Source organism: Zeus faber (genome assembly GCF_960531495.2).
Source record: "Zeus faber genome assembly, chromosome: 22".
Lineage (NCBI taxonomy): Eukaryota > Metazoa > Chordata > Actinopteri > Zeiformes > Zeidae > Zeus > Zeus faber.
Window position 1 is genome coordinate 21813536 of NC_137209.1, and position 16638 is coordinate 21830173.

Genomic DNA, 16638 nt, shown 5'->3' on the forward strand with positions numbered 1-16638 from the left:
ATAAATGTCGAAAAGAAGTCTCCATGCCAGCAGCTCCGAATGTCGCCGCGTGAAAACCGGGATTGTGTTTTCGTTTTTGAGGAGAAAAAGTGTATCGCTTCAGGAGGGTGGGTTTCCCTCATTCCGCAGCGGGCTAGGCTAGCCGATCCCCTCCGCCGCCATGCGTTGAGCTAGCGCAGTTAGCACGTAGCCCTCCGCTCCCTCTGTCCTGGACACACGTGGGAGGAAATCGGTAGCGGTGTTCTCGTCGGAATCTGGCTAAGATGGACAAAATCTGAATCCCCCCGAAGTACGGACCATCCCTGGAATAACTGCTCATAGAGCCGGTCCAATTCGGCATCCTGCTGTTGTTGTAAATACCGGTGCAGTTGCTTGACATAAAGCCCGGTGCGGTGCGCTCTCCGTGCCCGCTTTACTGAAATCGAGCGGGGAACGGGGAGCGCGGTCCCCCTCTGACTGCACGTCCCCGCTGCCGGGGCCCGGGCCGGCTCCGCCCCGACAGATTTACGGCCCCGGCAGATGGCAGGTATATGGGAGCACCCGAGATGAGGCGGGCTTTATGGCGTAGTTAATGCACTCGCGCAAACAGCCAGCGCTGCCGCCGCCCCCGTCCCGGCGCCTCCTCCTCTGCTCCGGTCCTCTCCGCCTCCTTCCCTCCCGTCGCCGCCCGTCTCCCGCCCTCCACCGGATAAATCTCGCCTTCTCCCTTTCAATCCCTCGGTATATTTTACACCCTCGTCTCGCACGGAACAAATGTGCCCACGTATGCACGCATGCATGCGCACCAAACACGCACGCACACACACACGCGCGCGCGCACGCACACACACACACACACACACATACACGCGCAGACACACACGCGCAAACACACACACACACACACACACACACACACACACACACACACACACACACACACACACACACACACACACCGAACACGCTTGCGTCGCTAACAGTCTCTCACCGGAGTCAGACTCAGGCTCTTTGAAACACCTACGCTGCCGCTGCTCGTTGCTTGTAATGCACAACACTGCTCTGCTTTGCTGGTGAATTGCACCAAATGACAACTATTAGTATCAAATCAGCAGGAGGAGCAGCGAGGAGGAGGAGGAGGAGACGAGGAGAGGAGGAGGAGGAGGAGGAGGAGGAGACGAGGAGAGGAGGAGGAGGAGGAGGAGACGCGGAGGAGACGAGGAGAGGAGGAGGAGGAGGAGGAACAGGAGGAGGAGGAGATGAGGAGAAGGAGGAGGAGAGGAGGAGGAGAAGGAACAGGAGGAGGAGGAGGAGGAGGAGGAGAGGAGGAGGAAGAGGAGGAACAGGAGGAGGAGACGAGGAGAGGAGGAGGAGGAGGAGGAGAGGAGGAGGAGGAGGAGGAGAGGAGGAGGAGGAGAGGAGGAGGAGGAGGAGCAGGAGCAGGAGGAGGAGGAGAGGAGGAGGAGGAGGAGGAGAGGAGGAGGAGGAGAGGAGGAGGAGGAGGAGCAGGAGCAGGAGGAGGAGGAGAGGAGGAGGAGGAGGCTCGGATGTGAAGAGAGTCTCAACCTGATCCAACCTCCAGGATCCATGCTAGTGGCTATCATCTAGTGAGACAGATTATGTATACTCTGACTGTCTGTCTGTCTGTCTGTCTGTCTATCTGTCTGTCTATCTGACTGTCTGTCTGTCTGTCTGTCTGTCTGTCTGTCTGTCTGTCTGTCTGTCTGTCTGTCTATCTGTCTGTCTGTCTGTCTGTCTGTCTGTCTGTCCATCTGTCCGTCCGTCCGTCCGTCTCGCTAAACTGGGATATAATAAAGAAGGCTCGGGTGGAGGGGAAGCTACATTGCCTAAAGTACTTGTGCTTCGCCAATGAAGCTCCATCTGTCCAGAACAAGGTGGTGTAGGGTCATAAAGCAGAAGCCATTATCGACGGGGGTGAAATAAATCAGAATTAGATAAATATGCTCCTCTCAGTCAAAGCTGCGAGTGATGGATGACTCACGGCCGGCGACACCAATCATACGGCCAATAGACGGAAGAAGGATAGCGAGGGTTAGCCGGAGAGAGAGGCAGCCGAGTGTTTTCCAATCTGTCTGTGTGCCGTGGTAAATTGCAAGGAGGCCTCGGAGCGAATAACAACTCGCCGCTTAAAGAGGTGATCTGTGGGTAAGCCGTGCAAACAGCGCCGCGCCGACCACCCCGGTGTCACCAGATACAGTAATTAAAGACAACGCGGCAGCCCGGGGTAAATCTATTAACTCGGTGCAGATTAGGCCCTTAAAAAGCCAAATCCCTCGGGCCCCGTCGCCCGCCCGCTCAGGCGAACCCGTCGGCCGACGCCGCTCGCGTCGGCCCGCCGAGCCCGGCGCTTGGACCGGGGAACAAGCCGGCGCACGGGCACGATCGCCAATTCATCACGGGGAATTCCGCCGCCCGGGACCGGTTATTACGACAACTCATCATGAAGGAATAAAATAATACACCGCCGGCGACGGGTAACGGAAAATTCCATCAGTGAACCGGTGACCTGCCCCGCCGAAAGTGGAGCCCCGCCCCCTCTGGCTCACCTCCAGCTAGTTATCAATTACACCGCCCTCATGTCTATTGCGGTGGAATGCTACTCCAGGACGGCTAAGGACACATAACCCCCGGACCATAAAGCTTTCATCCCCTTTTACCGGGATCCATATCCATCTGCCAAACTAATCCCCCGAGCGGGGGAAAAAAAAAAGGGCGCTGTCGTCTGGATTTCCTCCTGCTAATGACTCCTCGTGCGCCGCTCAATGACGTCGGGAGCGGGATGAAGGGCTTTCGTTTGACCGCGCGCGCCGACGCTGGCGGGGCCGGGAAGAGGGCCGCGCGGAATTTGGCGGTCGATCAACAGACCCGTCCAAAAACACTAAAAAAATATTAACTGCGCTTAATTGCCCCCGAGCGTAAGCGGCGACCGCCGCTCTCCAAAGGCGCCCCCCCCCCTTTGGCCCCTGGCGGCGATCCAAACACAAGGGGTTGAACGCTCGCCTGGCCGGGGTCAGCGGGTCGGGGGTTTGGTGGAGTTTTCCATCCTGGCAGGGGGGGCCGAAGCAGGACGTCATCCGTCCACCATCCCACCACCTCACTGCGGCGGCAGACGGACCTCAGGTGTGTCCTGTCGAGGGTCATTAACCTCCACCGCCGGTGCAGCGGTGGTGCAGCGCCTGACATTGTGAGGGCAGCCATTTTGTTTTATGATCGACCTCGGATCTCGATATCTCCCCCGGCTTCAATCTCTATCCAGTGGAGTTCTTGCGATGGCGGGTAATTAATAATTATCCCCCGAATAAAGAGATGAGGATCATGATCCGCCGCGGGCGGGTTGACACCGTCACCGCAAACGCCGTTCCTTCCCAGACACAAGAAGGGCCCCGGCGACGCACAATGACCCGCGCGCGCTCAGTCGGATTACCTGGACCCGCTTTAAAAGGACTAAGAGAAAGCAGGAGGCAGATTATATCGGCAGAAGTGAATCACACGGCAAAACCAATTTAAACGATAGCACTGCTGCGTCGGTCACACGGTGACGTCGTGGCTAAGGCAGCCCCCGGAGAGCAGGAGGGTCCGGACGAGGGGAGGAGGAGCGGCGGCGTGTTAACTCTTCACTGCGTGTGTGTGTGTGTGGATAGCGGGTCCCTCTCTCTCTCTCTCTCTCTCTCTCTCTCCAATAAACCCTAAGGAGATTGGAAAGCCTAATCAATAGTCGGGAACATAAAAACGTTCCCGACTTCACCTTGAACCGTGAACCCTGACGCAACGGCCTCCGCGACGGGTCGCCCCCCCCCAGCGGTGCGGGGCTGAGCCCCTTCACCCGTCTCCGAGGACCCGTTTGTGCCTCCTGCGGAGACGGCGTAAAAGAAAAAATTAATGGTGATAAAGCTTTTATCCGGGGTAAGAACACGCCCCCCTCGCCCATACTGCAGCGAGGAGCTCCCGACGCCACCGTGCAAAAAAAAAAAAAAAAAAAAAAAGGCGCAGGTGCGTGCCGCACACCGGGGGCCCCGGCTCGGACATAAAAAACACAACAAAAAAAACAAACAAACAACACAACAACAACAAAGCAAAAGGTCTTACCAGGGGTTCCAGCGATCTCCACACTCAATGTGCGTTCAATGGTTTTGTTCCCAAACGGTGATCCCTTGTGGTCACTGGAAGGACAAGACAAAGCCAAGCAGGGGTTTGCTTTGTGAGTGGGTTCTTTCTTTTTTTTTTTTTTGTGTGTGGTTTTTTTTTTTTTTCGGTCGTGATCTAAGAAATGGAAATGAGAGTAACAGAAATGCCTCATCTTCCGGGTGTTAGTCCGTACGCTCTTTCTCCTATCCCTCTGTTCTGTTCAGTCTCGTCATTCATGGTTTGTTATTTTGCTGGTATTCATCTATTCCTCTGTTGTTTTTTTTTTTTTTTCCATTTGTTGTTGTTTTTTGTCTTTTTTCTCGGCTAGTAGAAGGCGGGAAAAAGCTGCTCACACTTACTTTGGAGACTCGGGGGTCAAAGGAAGTGGCAAGGTGGTTGGATTGGCTGCAGAACACAAAGGAGCACGGGTAATTATTGACCCAAGTGTGAACACCGGAGGCAGAAGAGAACAGGTCCACATTCTGCAAAAATCAATCTCAAATTGGATCATTAACAGCAAAGGACGACTACAAAAACACCCACTCCCCAGTTAGAAAGAGCTACCACTACCACTGTCTTACAAAGCATTATGGGGTTTATTTTTTATTTTTTATTTTTTTTTAAGATTGAACCTGTTGCGGTGCTTCTGTTCTGTTTATCTTTTCTTTTGGGACTAAAAAAAAACAAAAAAAAACTATTTTCTCAGTCCTAGACTGTTCACTCCATGAGGCAGGATGAGGTGATGGCACATAGCGTCTGGGGTGCGTTCGGCTCGACAGGACAACAAACAGAAAAGGGAAAGGAACCAAAAGGTGACGATAAGACAAAAAAAAAAAAAGAAATAAAAAACAAAAGAATTACAAAAAAAATAGAAACGAAATCCAGAACGACGCCACAGACAGGACACATGACAATGAGTGAGCCCCGCCCCGCCCCGCCCCGCCCCCCACGACCCGTTCCCCAATCCCAGAAATCATCGCATGCACCAATAGCAGAGGAGAAGAACGATAACACAGGAAGGAAGAAAGGAGAGTCAAGAAAGCTTGTGCAGTTGCCCGAGGCTCTGGCCGTGCTTTGCTCTAGCTATGGGAGCGTTGGCTTTTTGGATTTTGTTTTTGGGGGTTTTTTTCATGGGGGGGGAGCGGGGGGGTTGTGGGGTGGGGTGGTTCGGGGTAAAACCACCAGAGTGGCTAAAGAGCGGCGCCCAGCCCCGACACTAAAACCTGGTTCGAGGGCTGACTTTGTGAGCGCCGGGATAAAGCGAGACAAGGCTACCCCCCACCCCCCCCGCTCCTTTCCCCCCCCATCTCCTCATTTTATTTTATTTTATTTAAAAAAAAAATTTGGTTTTGTTTCGAGAACCAGTTTCCAATCAGACAGAAAGCCTCTGGGACCAGGGAGAGAGAGGGAGAGAGAGAGATAGCGGAGAAAGTTCGGGCTAGCAGGCTGTTCTTGTTTGTTGCCATTGTTGCCGGTTGGGTGGCCCTCAGAGTGACCGTTCAAATTAGGACAGGGGGGTTAGTCGTGAAGTCAAACTGGGAAAGGGGTTAGAGCGGGAGCGGGAGAAGAGAGAGCAGATACAAGGGCGGTGGGGGGGATGCAGCAATGATTACCTAACAACAGTAGGCCCTGGTCATCGGGGTGCTCGCTGAGTGCCTGCCTGAGTGGGCGCCCCAGCCCCCCTGTGAGCCGGGGAGGGGCGTGCTCCGCAAATCTAGTGTCTGGGAAGAGCGGGCTCGGCGGGCCCCGTGAGAGCACTGCGGCCGGGCTGCCCGTTACATGGTCATCATCATCATCATCATCATCATCGACAACATCATGGTCAACATCCTCCCCAAAGCCCCCGTGGCTCGTCCATCCCAGCTCTAGCCCAAAGCCCAGTTCTAGCTCGGAGTACGACTGGCTGACCCAGTCGGACGGGCCCGGAGGCGGGGGCTCCGAGCCGGGCCCCTCGGCCCGCCCGGCGCCCCGCCCGTCCGGATCGGCCCTCCCTGTCGACTCCCCCTCCTCGTCTGTCTCCTCGACAGCGTTCCGCTCTGTTAATTTGCTCTTGGTGGGAGTGGGGGAGCTAATAGAGGGTGGCAGTAGGTGGGCCCGGTAGCGGGCGGGCCTCTGTCTGGAGGTGAGCAGCCGGCTCAGTAAGGGGTGCCCCGGCTTCACGTCTCGTTTCTTAATTGACACCGTGACGTGCTTGAGTGTCGCAGGCACGGCGGCACTACTACTACTGCTACTACGCCCTAGCCTGCCCCGGCCCTCGCTAGCCCGGGTGGCGCCCGCAGCCTTTTGGCAATGCTCGCAGCCGTGACTCGCCTCTCGGGGAGGGAGGGAATAGGAATGCATGTACCTAATGAACCTAGCGGCGGCCAGGCGGCCCGCGTCGCCTGGCGGCCTTCCTTCTTCACTGGGCGGCCCACTGTGCTCCAGTTTGGGGCGGGCGTGGCCGCAGGCGAGGCTCCTGCGGCCCGTGGGGACGGGAGCACCCTCCGACTCCTCCGCCCCGGCATCATGTGCGCAACGCCGCCACTTCCCAGCCCCAACACCAGCCACACTACACTGGCCTGCAGCCCCGCCCTCACCTCGCTGGTGCTGCTGCTGCTGCTGCTGGGCCTGCGCGGCCGACTTCTTCTTAGCGGCGGAGGAGGCGGAGGCGGAGGAGGAGGAGGTGCAGGAGGAGAGGGAGGAGAAGGAGGACGTTGACGAGGAGGACGGCGACGACGACGAGGAGGACGAGGCGCCGAGGCCGAGGCCGTTCTTGTCCCTGCCGCCGCCGCCCGCCCCCCCCCAGGCGCTCTTGGCGTCGCCGGCTTTGGCGTGAAGCAGGATGTCGTCGGTGGCCGTCAGGTACTTGAGCAGCTCGGTGCACGGCCGCCTCACTGGGCGGCTCTGCTGGCCCGAGCCCCCCCGGGCTTTGACGCTCCAGGGGCTCTCCGTCTGGAGGGGGGGGGGGCGAGAGAGAGAGAGAGAGAGAGAGAGAGCGAGAGAGAGGGAGGATCAATCTAAAATATACACATTTGTTTCGCCGCGGCCCCCGGCGGTGTTGGGCCCTTTTGTTGGGGAACTTCCAGGAGGAAACGGGGATGGATAACCAGAGAGAGGCGGAGAGAGGAAGAGAGAGGGAGGGAGGGAGGGAGTGAGAGGGAGAGAGAGATGCTCGGCCCAGAGGTCAGCCGGCAGTCTGTGCGGCGGCGGCGGGAGCACAGTCTGCCCATCATCTTAATTGTGCCCCCTCTCCACCCTCCTCCCTCCACCCTTGGGTGCCCCCCGTGCCGCTTCCTCTCTTGGTGCACGGTGTGTCCTCCGGGGGCCCTGATTCGCCGTGCTCCAGAAATGGATGACTCAAAGGCACAGTATGAAAATAGACGGAGCCAGGAAGGTTGACGCACTGAACGCGCGCGCGCACGAACACACACACACACACGCGCGCGCGCACACAAACTTGGCGCGAGGATCCGTACGCCCGTGCGCTGTTTACCAAACAATACGAGCGGCAAGACGCAATTTGATATTTTTCCTGGGATTGGGAGGCTTTTAAAAGCACCGGCGGCGTATTAAAATGTAGATTCCCGTCATGCTCCCGCAAACAAGAGATAGTAAACGAGTTGTTCTGTTTGCGCGGCGGTAAATAACAGCAAACTTGTCGAGAGAATCCATCATGTTTTGGCACGGTGCCGCAAAACAGATTACCCAAAATCACATCCTTCATTTAATTCACATTCCTGAGCCTATGATACTCAAACTGGCGGCCATTAATCTCAATCAACCCCCCGAAAAATAGGAGGGGGTTCGTTAAAATAAATAAATAAATAAATAAAATAAGCCGTTTTCACGCCAACACCGAGCTTGATATCCGGAGATGTCGGCGTCTCCAGAGATCAATCTCAAGGAGAGAGATTTTTTTTTCTCCCCCATTTCTTTTTATTTATGTCGTTTTATTCTTTCGTTCGTTCTTCCTTCTTCTTTTTAGCGACAGCCACCGTACCCGGGCAGATAAGTGCCGCGGCTAATGAGACAACGGTGCCGACGCCTGGCGCGGGAAAGCCCAACGGCAATCAGCCTGTTTTCATTACCAGGACTACACCCCCCCCACACACACACACACACGCACACACACACCCCAGGGAGGAAGTGCTGAGGCCAACACGAGGCCAACATCCTCCAAACCACCACGAGAGAGAGAGAGGGAGGGAGAGAAAGAAAGAAAGAAAGAAAGAAGGAAAGAAATAAAGGTGTGTGCATTTATGTATCTAGGTGTGTGTGTGTGTGTGTGTGTGTGTGTGTGTGTGTGTGTGTGTGTGTGTGTGTGTGCTATATGCATAGAGGCTTCTTTCCATTTGTGTATCTAAGACTGTGTGCGGATGTGTGTGTGGATGTGTGTGTGTGTGGGTGTGGATGCTTGGGCTTGTTCGTGTGTGTGTGTGTGTGTGGATGGATGCTTGGGCTTGTTCGTGTGTGTGTGTGTGTGTGGATGGATGCTTGGGCTTGTTCGTGTGTGTGTGTGTGTGTGTGTGGATGGATGCTTGGGCTTGTTCGTGTGTGTGTGTGTGTGTGTGTGTGTGTGTGTGTGTCTGCGTACGTTGGAACGAACGAGTGAACAAACGAAAGATCGAAAAAACGAAGGCATGGTGCCTACCGTACGGTAAATGAGTGTGTGTGTGTGTGTGTGTGTGTGTGTATGCGTGTATGGTGGTGTGTGATCGCATGTGTGTGCACGTGCGTGTGTGTGTGTGTGTGTGCTGGCGCCCACCTTGATGACGGCAGGTGGTCTGCTGCGGTGGCTGCTAGCGGCTGCATGGTCCTGTGCTTTGCCACCTGTGTATTGATTATAGCTGAGCTGGGAGTTTGCTGGAGCAAGCAGCAGCTTCTTCAGCTGCAGACGGACCCAAGGAGAGAGAGGGACAGAGGGCCGGAGAGAGCGAGGGTTATTTGGCGTTATGCAAAGCGGACGCTCTCCTTCTGCAGCGGAGGTTGACAGACAGCGTGAAACCGCCGAGGACAGGACGCCAAAAGTAATTCCAGAGCCCTGTCGCCGGGCGGGATTTCAAACCAGTTTCGATAACTTTAAAGGACAAGTAAGGAGAAAAGAGAGCGAGAGAGAGAGAGAGAGAGAGCGAGCGAGAGAGAGAGGAGGTGTTTATGGGTACACAGAGCCCGGGCTTCTCCGCTGTGATTGAATAAACATTGCCGGGGCACTTGGGTAAAGGTCATCTCGAAAGGGGACCGGCATGGAATAAAATGGACTATGACAGAACAAAACAGAACAACATTTTGGGTCAAAGCCTCCGAGTGAGAGGAACGCCCCGCCCGCCACGCCGCTAAGATGTGGCGTAGAGGTATAGTAAAAAGGAATCAATAAAAAAATAAAGAAAAAGAAAAAGACCAGGAAATTCTCATAGAGGGAGCCTTTTCATCCAAAACCAAACCAAAGGGGGCGTGGTGGTTATTACTTCGAAGGTACCCCTCTATCAACCGCCCACGGTAAACTACTACTTTTTTACTCCGTTTGCCCTGAAAGGGCCCTTTTCCGTGCACGCGTACGTGCACTGTCCTTGGACGTCGCAAAGGCTCATGGGGAAGGAAGGGAAACGCTGTTTTTCGGCGCCCAGCGACCGGTGGCAGCGGCTTATCTAGAGTCGGCGGCCAGCGGAGCGGTTGGACGGCCGGGGAGGGCTGCGGCGGCGGTGCAGTGGTCTCACCAGGGAAGGCTCCTCTGGCTCGGGGGTCCGCGGTGAGCCGCCGGGGGAGGAGGGGCAGCTCCGCGCGCTGGCATTGGTCACGTCCCCGTCCGCCAGGGCCTCAAACGAAGGCAATCCGTCCTCATCCACCGGGATGCTGTCCAGGGTCTCTGTAAGCACTGCCAGCAAGTTGGCCTCATTTTCCTCATCTATCTTCTTAGGGATGGAGAGGGGGGCAGGGGCGGAGAGAAAGGGGAGAAAAAACAGGACATTTTAGTTGGTCGGGAGCAGCGTTTTGTTTTTACTTGGGTAAAGTTGGGGAGGAAGGGTTATTTTTATTGTTAACAGAGTGGAAAGACTTTTTTGAGGGGGGGGGGGGGCGGCATCGGCGTCAACACCAACATCAGCATCAGCATCGGCGTCAGCGGCACAGGCAGAGCTGCCTCTTTTCTAGCCGCCGTTAGAATAAAAAATAAAATAAAAAAGAAAAGGAAAAAAAAAGCCGAAATTCTCTCGCTGTGAGTCAGGGCTGTCACTCATATTTTAAGCATGCAGCTTACTGGACCCAAAATAATATCTCCCCTAAGAAACCCATTACCAGGGCTGACACACAGCAAGTATCTAGGGAAGAAAGGGATGGTGTGTGTGTGTGTGTGTGTGTGTGTGTGTGCGCGCAAGCTTGTGTGTGTGTTTGTATGTGTGTGTGTGTGTGTGTGTGTGCGTGCTTATCTGCGTGTGTGTGCGCGCACGAGTGTGTGTGTGTGTGTGTGTGTGTGTGTGTGTGTGTGTGTGTGTGTGTGTGCGGGTTGAAGTGAGAGAAACAATAGGTAGAAGTTGCGTCTCGTCACCTCCCCTCGCCCTCCTCCTCCTCCTCCCCCTCCTCCTCAGAGACAGGGATGATCAGTTTGCCGACAAGATGTTTGCAAGCAATCGTGGGATGGGGCGAATTAGCGACCCCGCTAATGCTAGATGAACGTGGTATTTCTAAAGTGCCGGCGTGACGGCGCGACCATCAACTTTTCATGAAAATAAATCTGGTGGGTGCCAGACGCTTCCTCTTTGATGTTCCGACTCCCCGGCTGCATGCACCGGATTATAACCCAGAGAGAGAGAGGGAGGGAGAGAGAGAGGGAGAGAGGAAGAGGAAAAGAGAGAAAGAGAGAGAGAGGGAGGGAGAGAGAGAGAGAGAGAGGGAGAGAGAGAGAGAGGAGGAGAGAGAGGGAGAGGGAGAGAGAGAGGGTGTGTGTGCGTGACAGATGGGGAGAAAAATGCAGAGAGATGTTGAGAGAGAGAGAGACGGAGGGAGAGAAGGGAGGAAGGGAGAGGGAGAGAGGGAGGGTGAGGGAGGGAGGAAGAGAGAGGGAGAGCGAGAGAGAGGGAGGGAGGGTGTGCGTGACAGACGGGGAGAAAAATGCAGAGAGATGTTGAGAGAGAGAGAGAGAGAGAGAGAGAGATAGGAAGGGAGAGGCAGGGAGGAAGATAGAGAGAGCGAGAGGGGTGGAGAGAGAGAGGAAGAGAGAGAGGGAGAGGGAGGGGGTGTGTGTGCGTGACAGAGGGGGAGAAAAATGCAGAGATGTTGAGAGAGAGAGAGAGAGGGAGGGAGGGGGATGGAGAGAGAGGGGAAGAGAGAGCGAGAGGGGTGGAGAGAGAGACTGAGGGAGGGAGCGGGAGGGAGAGAGGAAGAGAGAGAGCGAGGGAGAGCGAGGGAGAGGCAGCGCGGTGAAGCGCTTGTTGGTGGGAGGCCGGTGATGGAGGGATGTGAGCGGCCCCGTGTCAACAAGGGAGGTGTTCTGAGGATAATAACTGAGAGGGAGCTGACACCACCCAACAAAATAATTGCGTGCAGGGGAAGGAGAGGGAGGGGAAGAAGATGGAGGGGAGGCAGAAGGAGGTGAAGAAGATGGAGGAGAAGAATAAAGAAAGGGAAGAAGATGGAGGGGAGGGAGAAGTAGGTGAAGAAGATGGAGGGTGAAGAAGATGGAGGGGAAGAGGAAGACAGAGTGTGAGGAGAGAGAGAGACAGAGCGAGAGACAGAGAGAGAGACAGAGAGAGAGACAGAGAGAGAGAGACCGACAGAGAGAGAGAGACAGAGAGAGAAAGAGAGAGACAGAGAGAGAAAGAGAGAGACAGAGAGAGAGAGAGAGAGAGACCGACAGAGAGAGAGCGACGCGGCGAGCGGCGGGCGTTGCTGCGGCCGGGGCCCCGCGAGGACGCGCCGGCAACGGCAAGATAAAGGGACAACCTCCCACCCTCCTCTCCACTGGCCCCTCGCTAAATTAGCTTTAGCGTTAGCATCACTCTGAGATGCGCCGCGTGCAGCCATGTTGCGATGGCGACCCCCAGCCGCAGCGTTCTGCGCTCCCCTCCATTCGGGCCCTCGGCATTTACCCCTAAAGTTGCTTTAGCAGTGGCATTCATGCCCTCCATTCAGGCACTCGCCATTTACTCCTAAATTGGCCTGTCATCAGCATCTCCAGGCGACGCCCGTGCCGTGATGGCTACGCCCAGCCGGAGCGTTCTCCGCCGCTCTTGATTGGGGCGACCGCTACTTAGCCCAAAAGAAGCTCCACCAGTCAACACCACACGGGCTCACGGGACAGGCATACCTCGTCTGGGGAGCAGCCGGGGCCATTCTTCTCCCTCTGGTTTGTTTGGCGGTTACAGATATCTCCGACGGGAAAGTATTCTCCTAACGACGCCGGCGCTCGGTCGTTATCGGAGAAATGATTTTTAAAAAAGGGGACATATTTCACAGAGATAATGCGGCGGAGACACGGGGCTACGTCACGTTGCCAGCTAAATGCCTCGCAGGAAATTGCCTCCCGCGGGGTGGCACGCCGTCTAATTACTTACGCGGGGCCTTCGGATCCACCGCGGTGGAACGCCGTGTTACCGTTCACCGTTTTCCGGCATCCTCATTTATTAACGGCGCGCCAAGCGGGGCGGACAACAACAGCCGATGAAGCCGGGGCCTCTCCTCAGCCCAAACGTGCGTTGGCGGTTGAGGAACTGAAAGCGGCATCATTTCAGATGATCCCAAATGGGCCTTGAACGGACGGAGCCATCTGGCCGGGCTCAGCCGCCGCAGCCGTTCGACCGAATCTGGACGCTTGTTTGATTCACCTCGGCGGATTAAAGTCCGAACCCAAACAACGCATGGCGTTTGCGGCGACGTCTACGCCAGAATGCGGTGAGCGGGGCCGGTCCCGGTTTTTCCGAGCTGCGCGTCCCGAGTCCCGACGGACATCTGTGAAACACCCAAGTGTCCCGGTTCTCAACATCCACTCCCAATCCGTCTCGGTTTTCGGCGCGTACATATGATGATACACTGTGAATTGAGTGTGGGCGTGGGCATGGGCCGTGGGCGCGCTCTATAGGCGACCCCCGCTGCATCTCCGTCACCGTATTGAACGAAGCGGAAAAAAAAAAAAAAATGAAAAACCCTCCACCGTCATGACGGGGACGCCCTCTCAGTCACCCTCTTGAGGGGGTCCCGCTTTTCGTGTGTCCTGGAAATGCGTCCGCCGTACCCCAGACGCCGGGCGGTAGGCGGGGTTGGATCCAGGCGGGAAAAGGGAGGGCGGCGAAAAGGGAAAAAAAAACCTTCCAGCGTTTGGCAAGCTCCTGCCGGCTGCACGCCGTGGCCCCCCAGATAACCCGGAGGGGACTCCGGCGCTCCGAAAGGGACACTCGTAAAACCCTGAGTCGTGACGATCACGCTTCAAACCAGACTGCGGCTCTAGTGGAGCCACTCAAAGGCCAAGTGGGGATTTTGAGAAGCCGGGTAAAGAGCAGCCCTCGGTGAACGCTCGCTTGGGGAGGGGAGGGGGGGATGGGGCGGGCGCCGGCGGATTTCCGGGCGCCAGGCCCATCTGGGCGGGGCGTGGACGCGGCCGAAAGGCGACGCCGCCAGGGCTGGCCCCCGGCGAAAAGGCCCCGACCCCGCCGGCCGCCATGACGGCCGGCGAGAGAGGAGAGAAGCGGCTCAGTGTTGTTAAGATGGGTGGGGGCCATTAGGGGGGGACGGGGCGGACAAAGGGAGACGGCAGAGAAACAACAGCCCCCCCCCGGCCCCCCCTAATGGCCCCCACCCAGTGGGATCTTAACAACACTGAGCTAAATGTGGGATCACAATATATTAACCCCGCTCCAGTTCTAAAGGCTGCCATTTGTGGGCTGTTTTATTCCAACCGCTTCAATTAGCCATAAAACATTCTGGCAAGTGCTGGCTGTGGCCCCCCGCCCTCAACACCACCTCGCTCCTCCACCCCCCCCCCCCCCCACGGGGCGGAGAAAGGAAATCCAAACTCTGGTTGTTCATTATCAGGTGAGGCCCTTTTGTTATCAGCGCCGGGCGTCTCTGAAAGCGTCCTTGCCGTCGCCCTTTTTATTGAGCCTGGCACCGGTGTCACCGTGTTCCAGCTAGATACCATTCACGCCGCTGATAATGGGGAGGCAGGGGCGTGTCCTCTTATTTATTTTAATTTATTTCACTCCATCGATTTTATTTCCGGCACTCGGTGCCGAACGCGGCGGCAAGCGTATCCAAATTGAATCCGCACGCCCCGGGGCTGCTGAGCGAGCTCGCCGGGTCTCGCGATTTTTCTGACGAGATTTTTCGGCACAAACGGCGCTGATGAGGTGGAAGGAGGAGGACGAGGAGGAGGAGGAAGAGGAGGAAGAGGAGGAGGTCTAGAAGGGATGGAAACAGCAGAACCGCAGATAAAAAGAAGATGCCATCCAGACACCCTGGATTTGGGGAAGATTAAAAGGGAAAATCTCGGACTAAATGGGTCATCTGGTATTAAAAATGACGTTTATTTGCGCTCCCTCCCTCCCTCCCTCCCTCTCTCTGGCGCTCTCTCGCTCTCCCTCTCTCTCCTCCGCAAACAGGCCGAAAGGACAGCCAAGCCCATCCATTCTGAAAGGGGAAACCATCCGATTCCTGGCGAGTCGGCCGCCCCCGACTTCTCCGGAGTTAAAATCCGAGCCTCTGACAATTTAATGGCGCTGCTTCGTCTCGGTGTTTCCCCTTTTTTTTTTCCTCCTCCGTTTTTTCCTCTCTCTCTCTCTCTCTCTCTCTCTCTCTTTTCGTTTCCCTGCTCTCTCCGTCCTGTCAGGTTTTCAAAAAGCCAAAAAAGCGTTCCCTCGCGAGGTCAGAATGGTCGAAACGAGACGCGGCTACTGCCAGAGACTGGGCTGTTCGGGGGGTGGGGGTATTTCTGGTGGGGGTGGGGGGGTTTTGGATTCCATAAACAAATAACGTTGTTCTGCATTACCGCCCGACCTGATGATTACGGCCGCGTCGCCGCTTCGGCGTTAACCGGACCCGACACGTCCGACGGTCACTCAGGCACAACATATGGCGGGAGGAGGAGGGGGAGGGGGGAAGGTGAGGGGTGAGTGAGGAGAGGTGTGGCACGATGTGAGGGGGAGAGGGGGAGAGGGGGAGAGAGAGAGAGAGACAGAGGGAGGGAGAGAGACAAATCATGGCAGCCGCCAGAGACGTGTGGTCATTTAGCACCGGCTTACTGAGATGGAGAGAGTGTGATTATGGGCTGCACAAGGCATCCTAGCCATACATAACAGTGTTAAGTCTTTGTGTGTGTGTGTGTGTGTGTGTGTGTGTGTGTGTGTGTGTGTGTGTGTGTGTGTGTGTGTGTGTGTGTGTGTGTGTGTGTGTGTGTGTGTGTGTGTGTGGGTGTGTGAGTGCGTGGGGATGTCATGTTAAATCACGAAACTAAATGGTAAACTGACAACGCGGCCGAGGCTGCGATTGGGCCGCTAATAGATTGTTTTGGCGCCTACAGCATCCTTGTTGCTTCCTCGAGTCAACGGAGTAACACAATGTCCCAAAACTAGTTCCCCCCCCCACACACACACACACACACACACACACACACACACACATCCAGCTGTCCTGTAACTGGCCGTGGTGTCATTATCCCCTCGACCTGGGGGGGGGGGGTTGGATTTTTTCTTTGGCTGAAACGTACGAACCAAAATGGCCGCCTGGCCCCGGGCCGTCATTTAGATGTCAGGCGTCACTACGGTTTTTGACAAGGCTGCCGCTTCCTGCGGTAACCAGGAAGTGCCATCTGTCACTCAGCTGTGTCGAGATTTAGGGGGGAGTGGAGGAGATGGATGGACGGACGGACGGACAGACAGACAGACAGACAGACAGACAGACAGACAGACAGACAGACAGACAGACAGACAGACAGACAGACAGACAGACAGACAGACAGACAGAAAGACAGATACTTGGGTACTTGTCCAAACATCACGCAGAGCTTGCAGAGCTAGTTCTGTCAGACAACTTGACAGCGCCACGCACTTCCGCGCCCTTGTTTGGCCCCGGCCTCCCTAAGCAGCCAGCCCCTTCAAACGATGACTGTGCCCCTGCACATAACCCCAAATTCATTCATTCATCCACTGCATTCACTCACTATTCATTGATATCCCTCTACACTTGCACATTCTACCTCAATGCAGACGGCGCTGGCCGACTGCACACTTACGCTCACGTTTTTGTGTTTCATGTGCATAGTTTTACGCAAATATCTTTTACGAGGAGTAGTTGGAAACCCGAGTCAAGTTCCTCGTACGTGGAGGCGTACTCGGCCTGACTCGGACGCTCGACGCTTCCAACGGGAAACAAGCGGCGAGAATGAGCCAAGAGGCGTTCAAGACCCGACGGCGGCGCGGGAGAAACGCAGCGGAGCAAAGCGTTGGCTGATATTTGCACTTGGGCGTCGCAACCAGGGGCTCGCGCGTCGTCACATTCCACCACCGCCCGGCGCACACACACGCACACATACACACACGCGCGCACACACAC

The 16638-nt window shown here is 56.0% G+C and overlaps 1 protein-coding gene across 3 annotated transcripts in view; it reads right to left on the reverse strand.

Moving 5' to 3' along the window:
• ppargc1a (peroxisome proliferator-activated receptor gamma, coactivator 1 alpha) overlaps positions 1 to 16638 on the reverse strand; it is a gene marked incomplete at its 5' end in the record, with an annotated part of 354975 nt that overhangs the window by 16360 nt on the left and 321977 nt on the right. For 2 of the 3 annotated variants that reach the window (XM_080022954.1, XM_080022956.1), the window contains 5 exons: positions 4087 to 4160; positions 4485 to 4530; positions 6702 to 7056; positions 8870 to 8992; positions 9819 to 10013. In XM_080022954.1, coding sequence (XP_079879080.1) covers positions 4087 to 4160; positions 4485 to 4530; positions 6702 to 7056; positions 8870 to 8992; positions 9819 to 10013 — 793 coding nt within the window. The remainder of the gene's footprint in view (positions 1 to 4086; positions 4161 to 4484; positions 4531 to 6701; positions 7057 to 8869; positions 8993 to 9818; positions 10014 to 16638) is intronic. The other variant, XM_080022955.1, reaches the window with a different exon arrangement.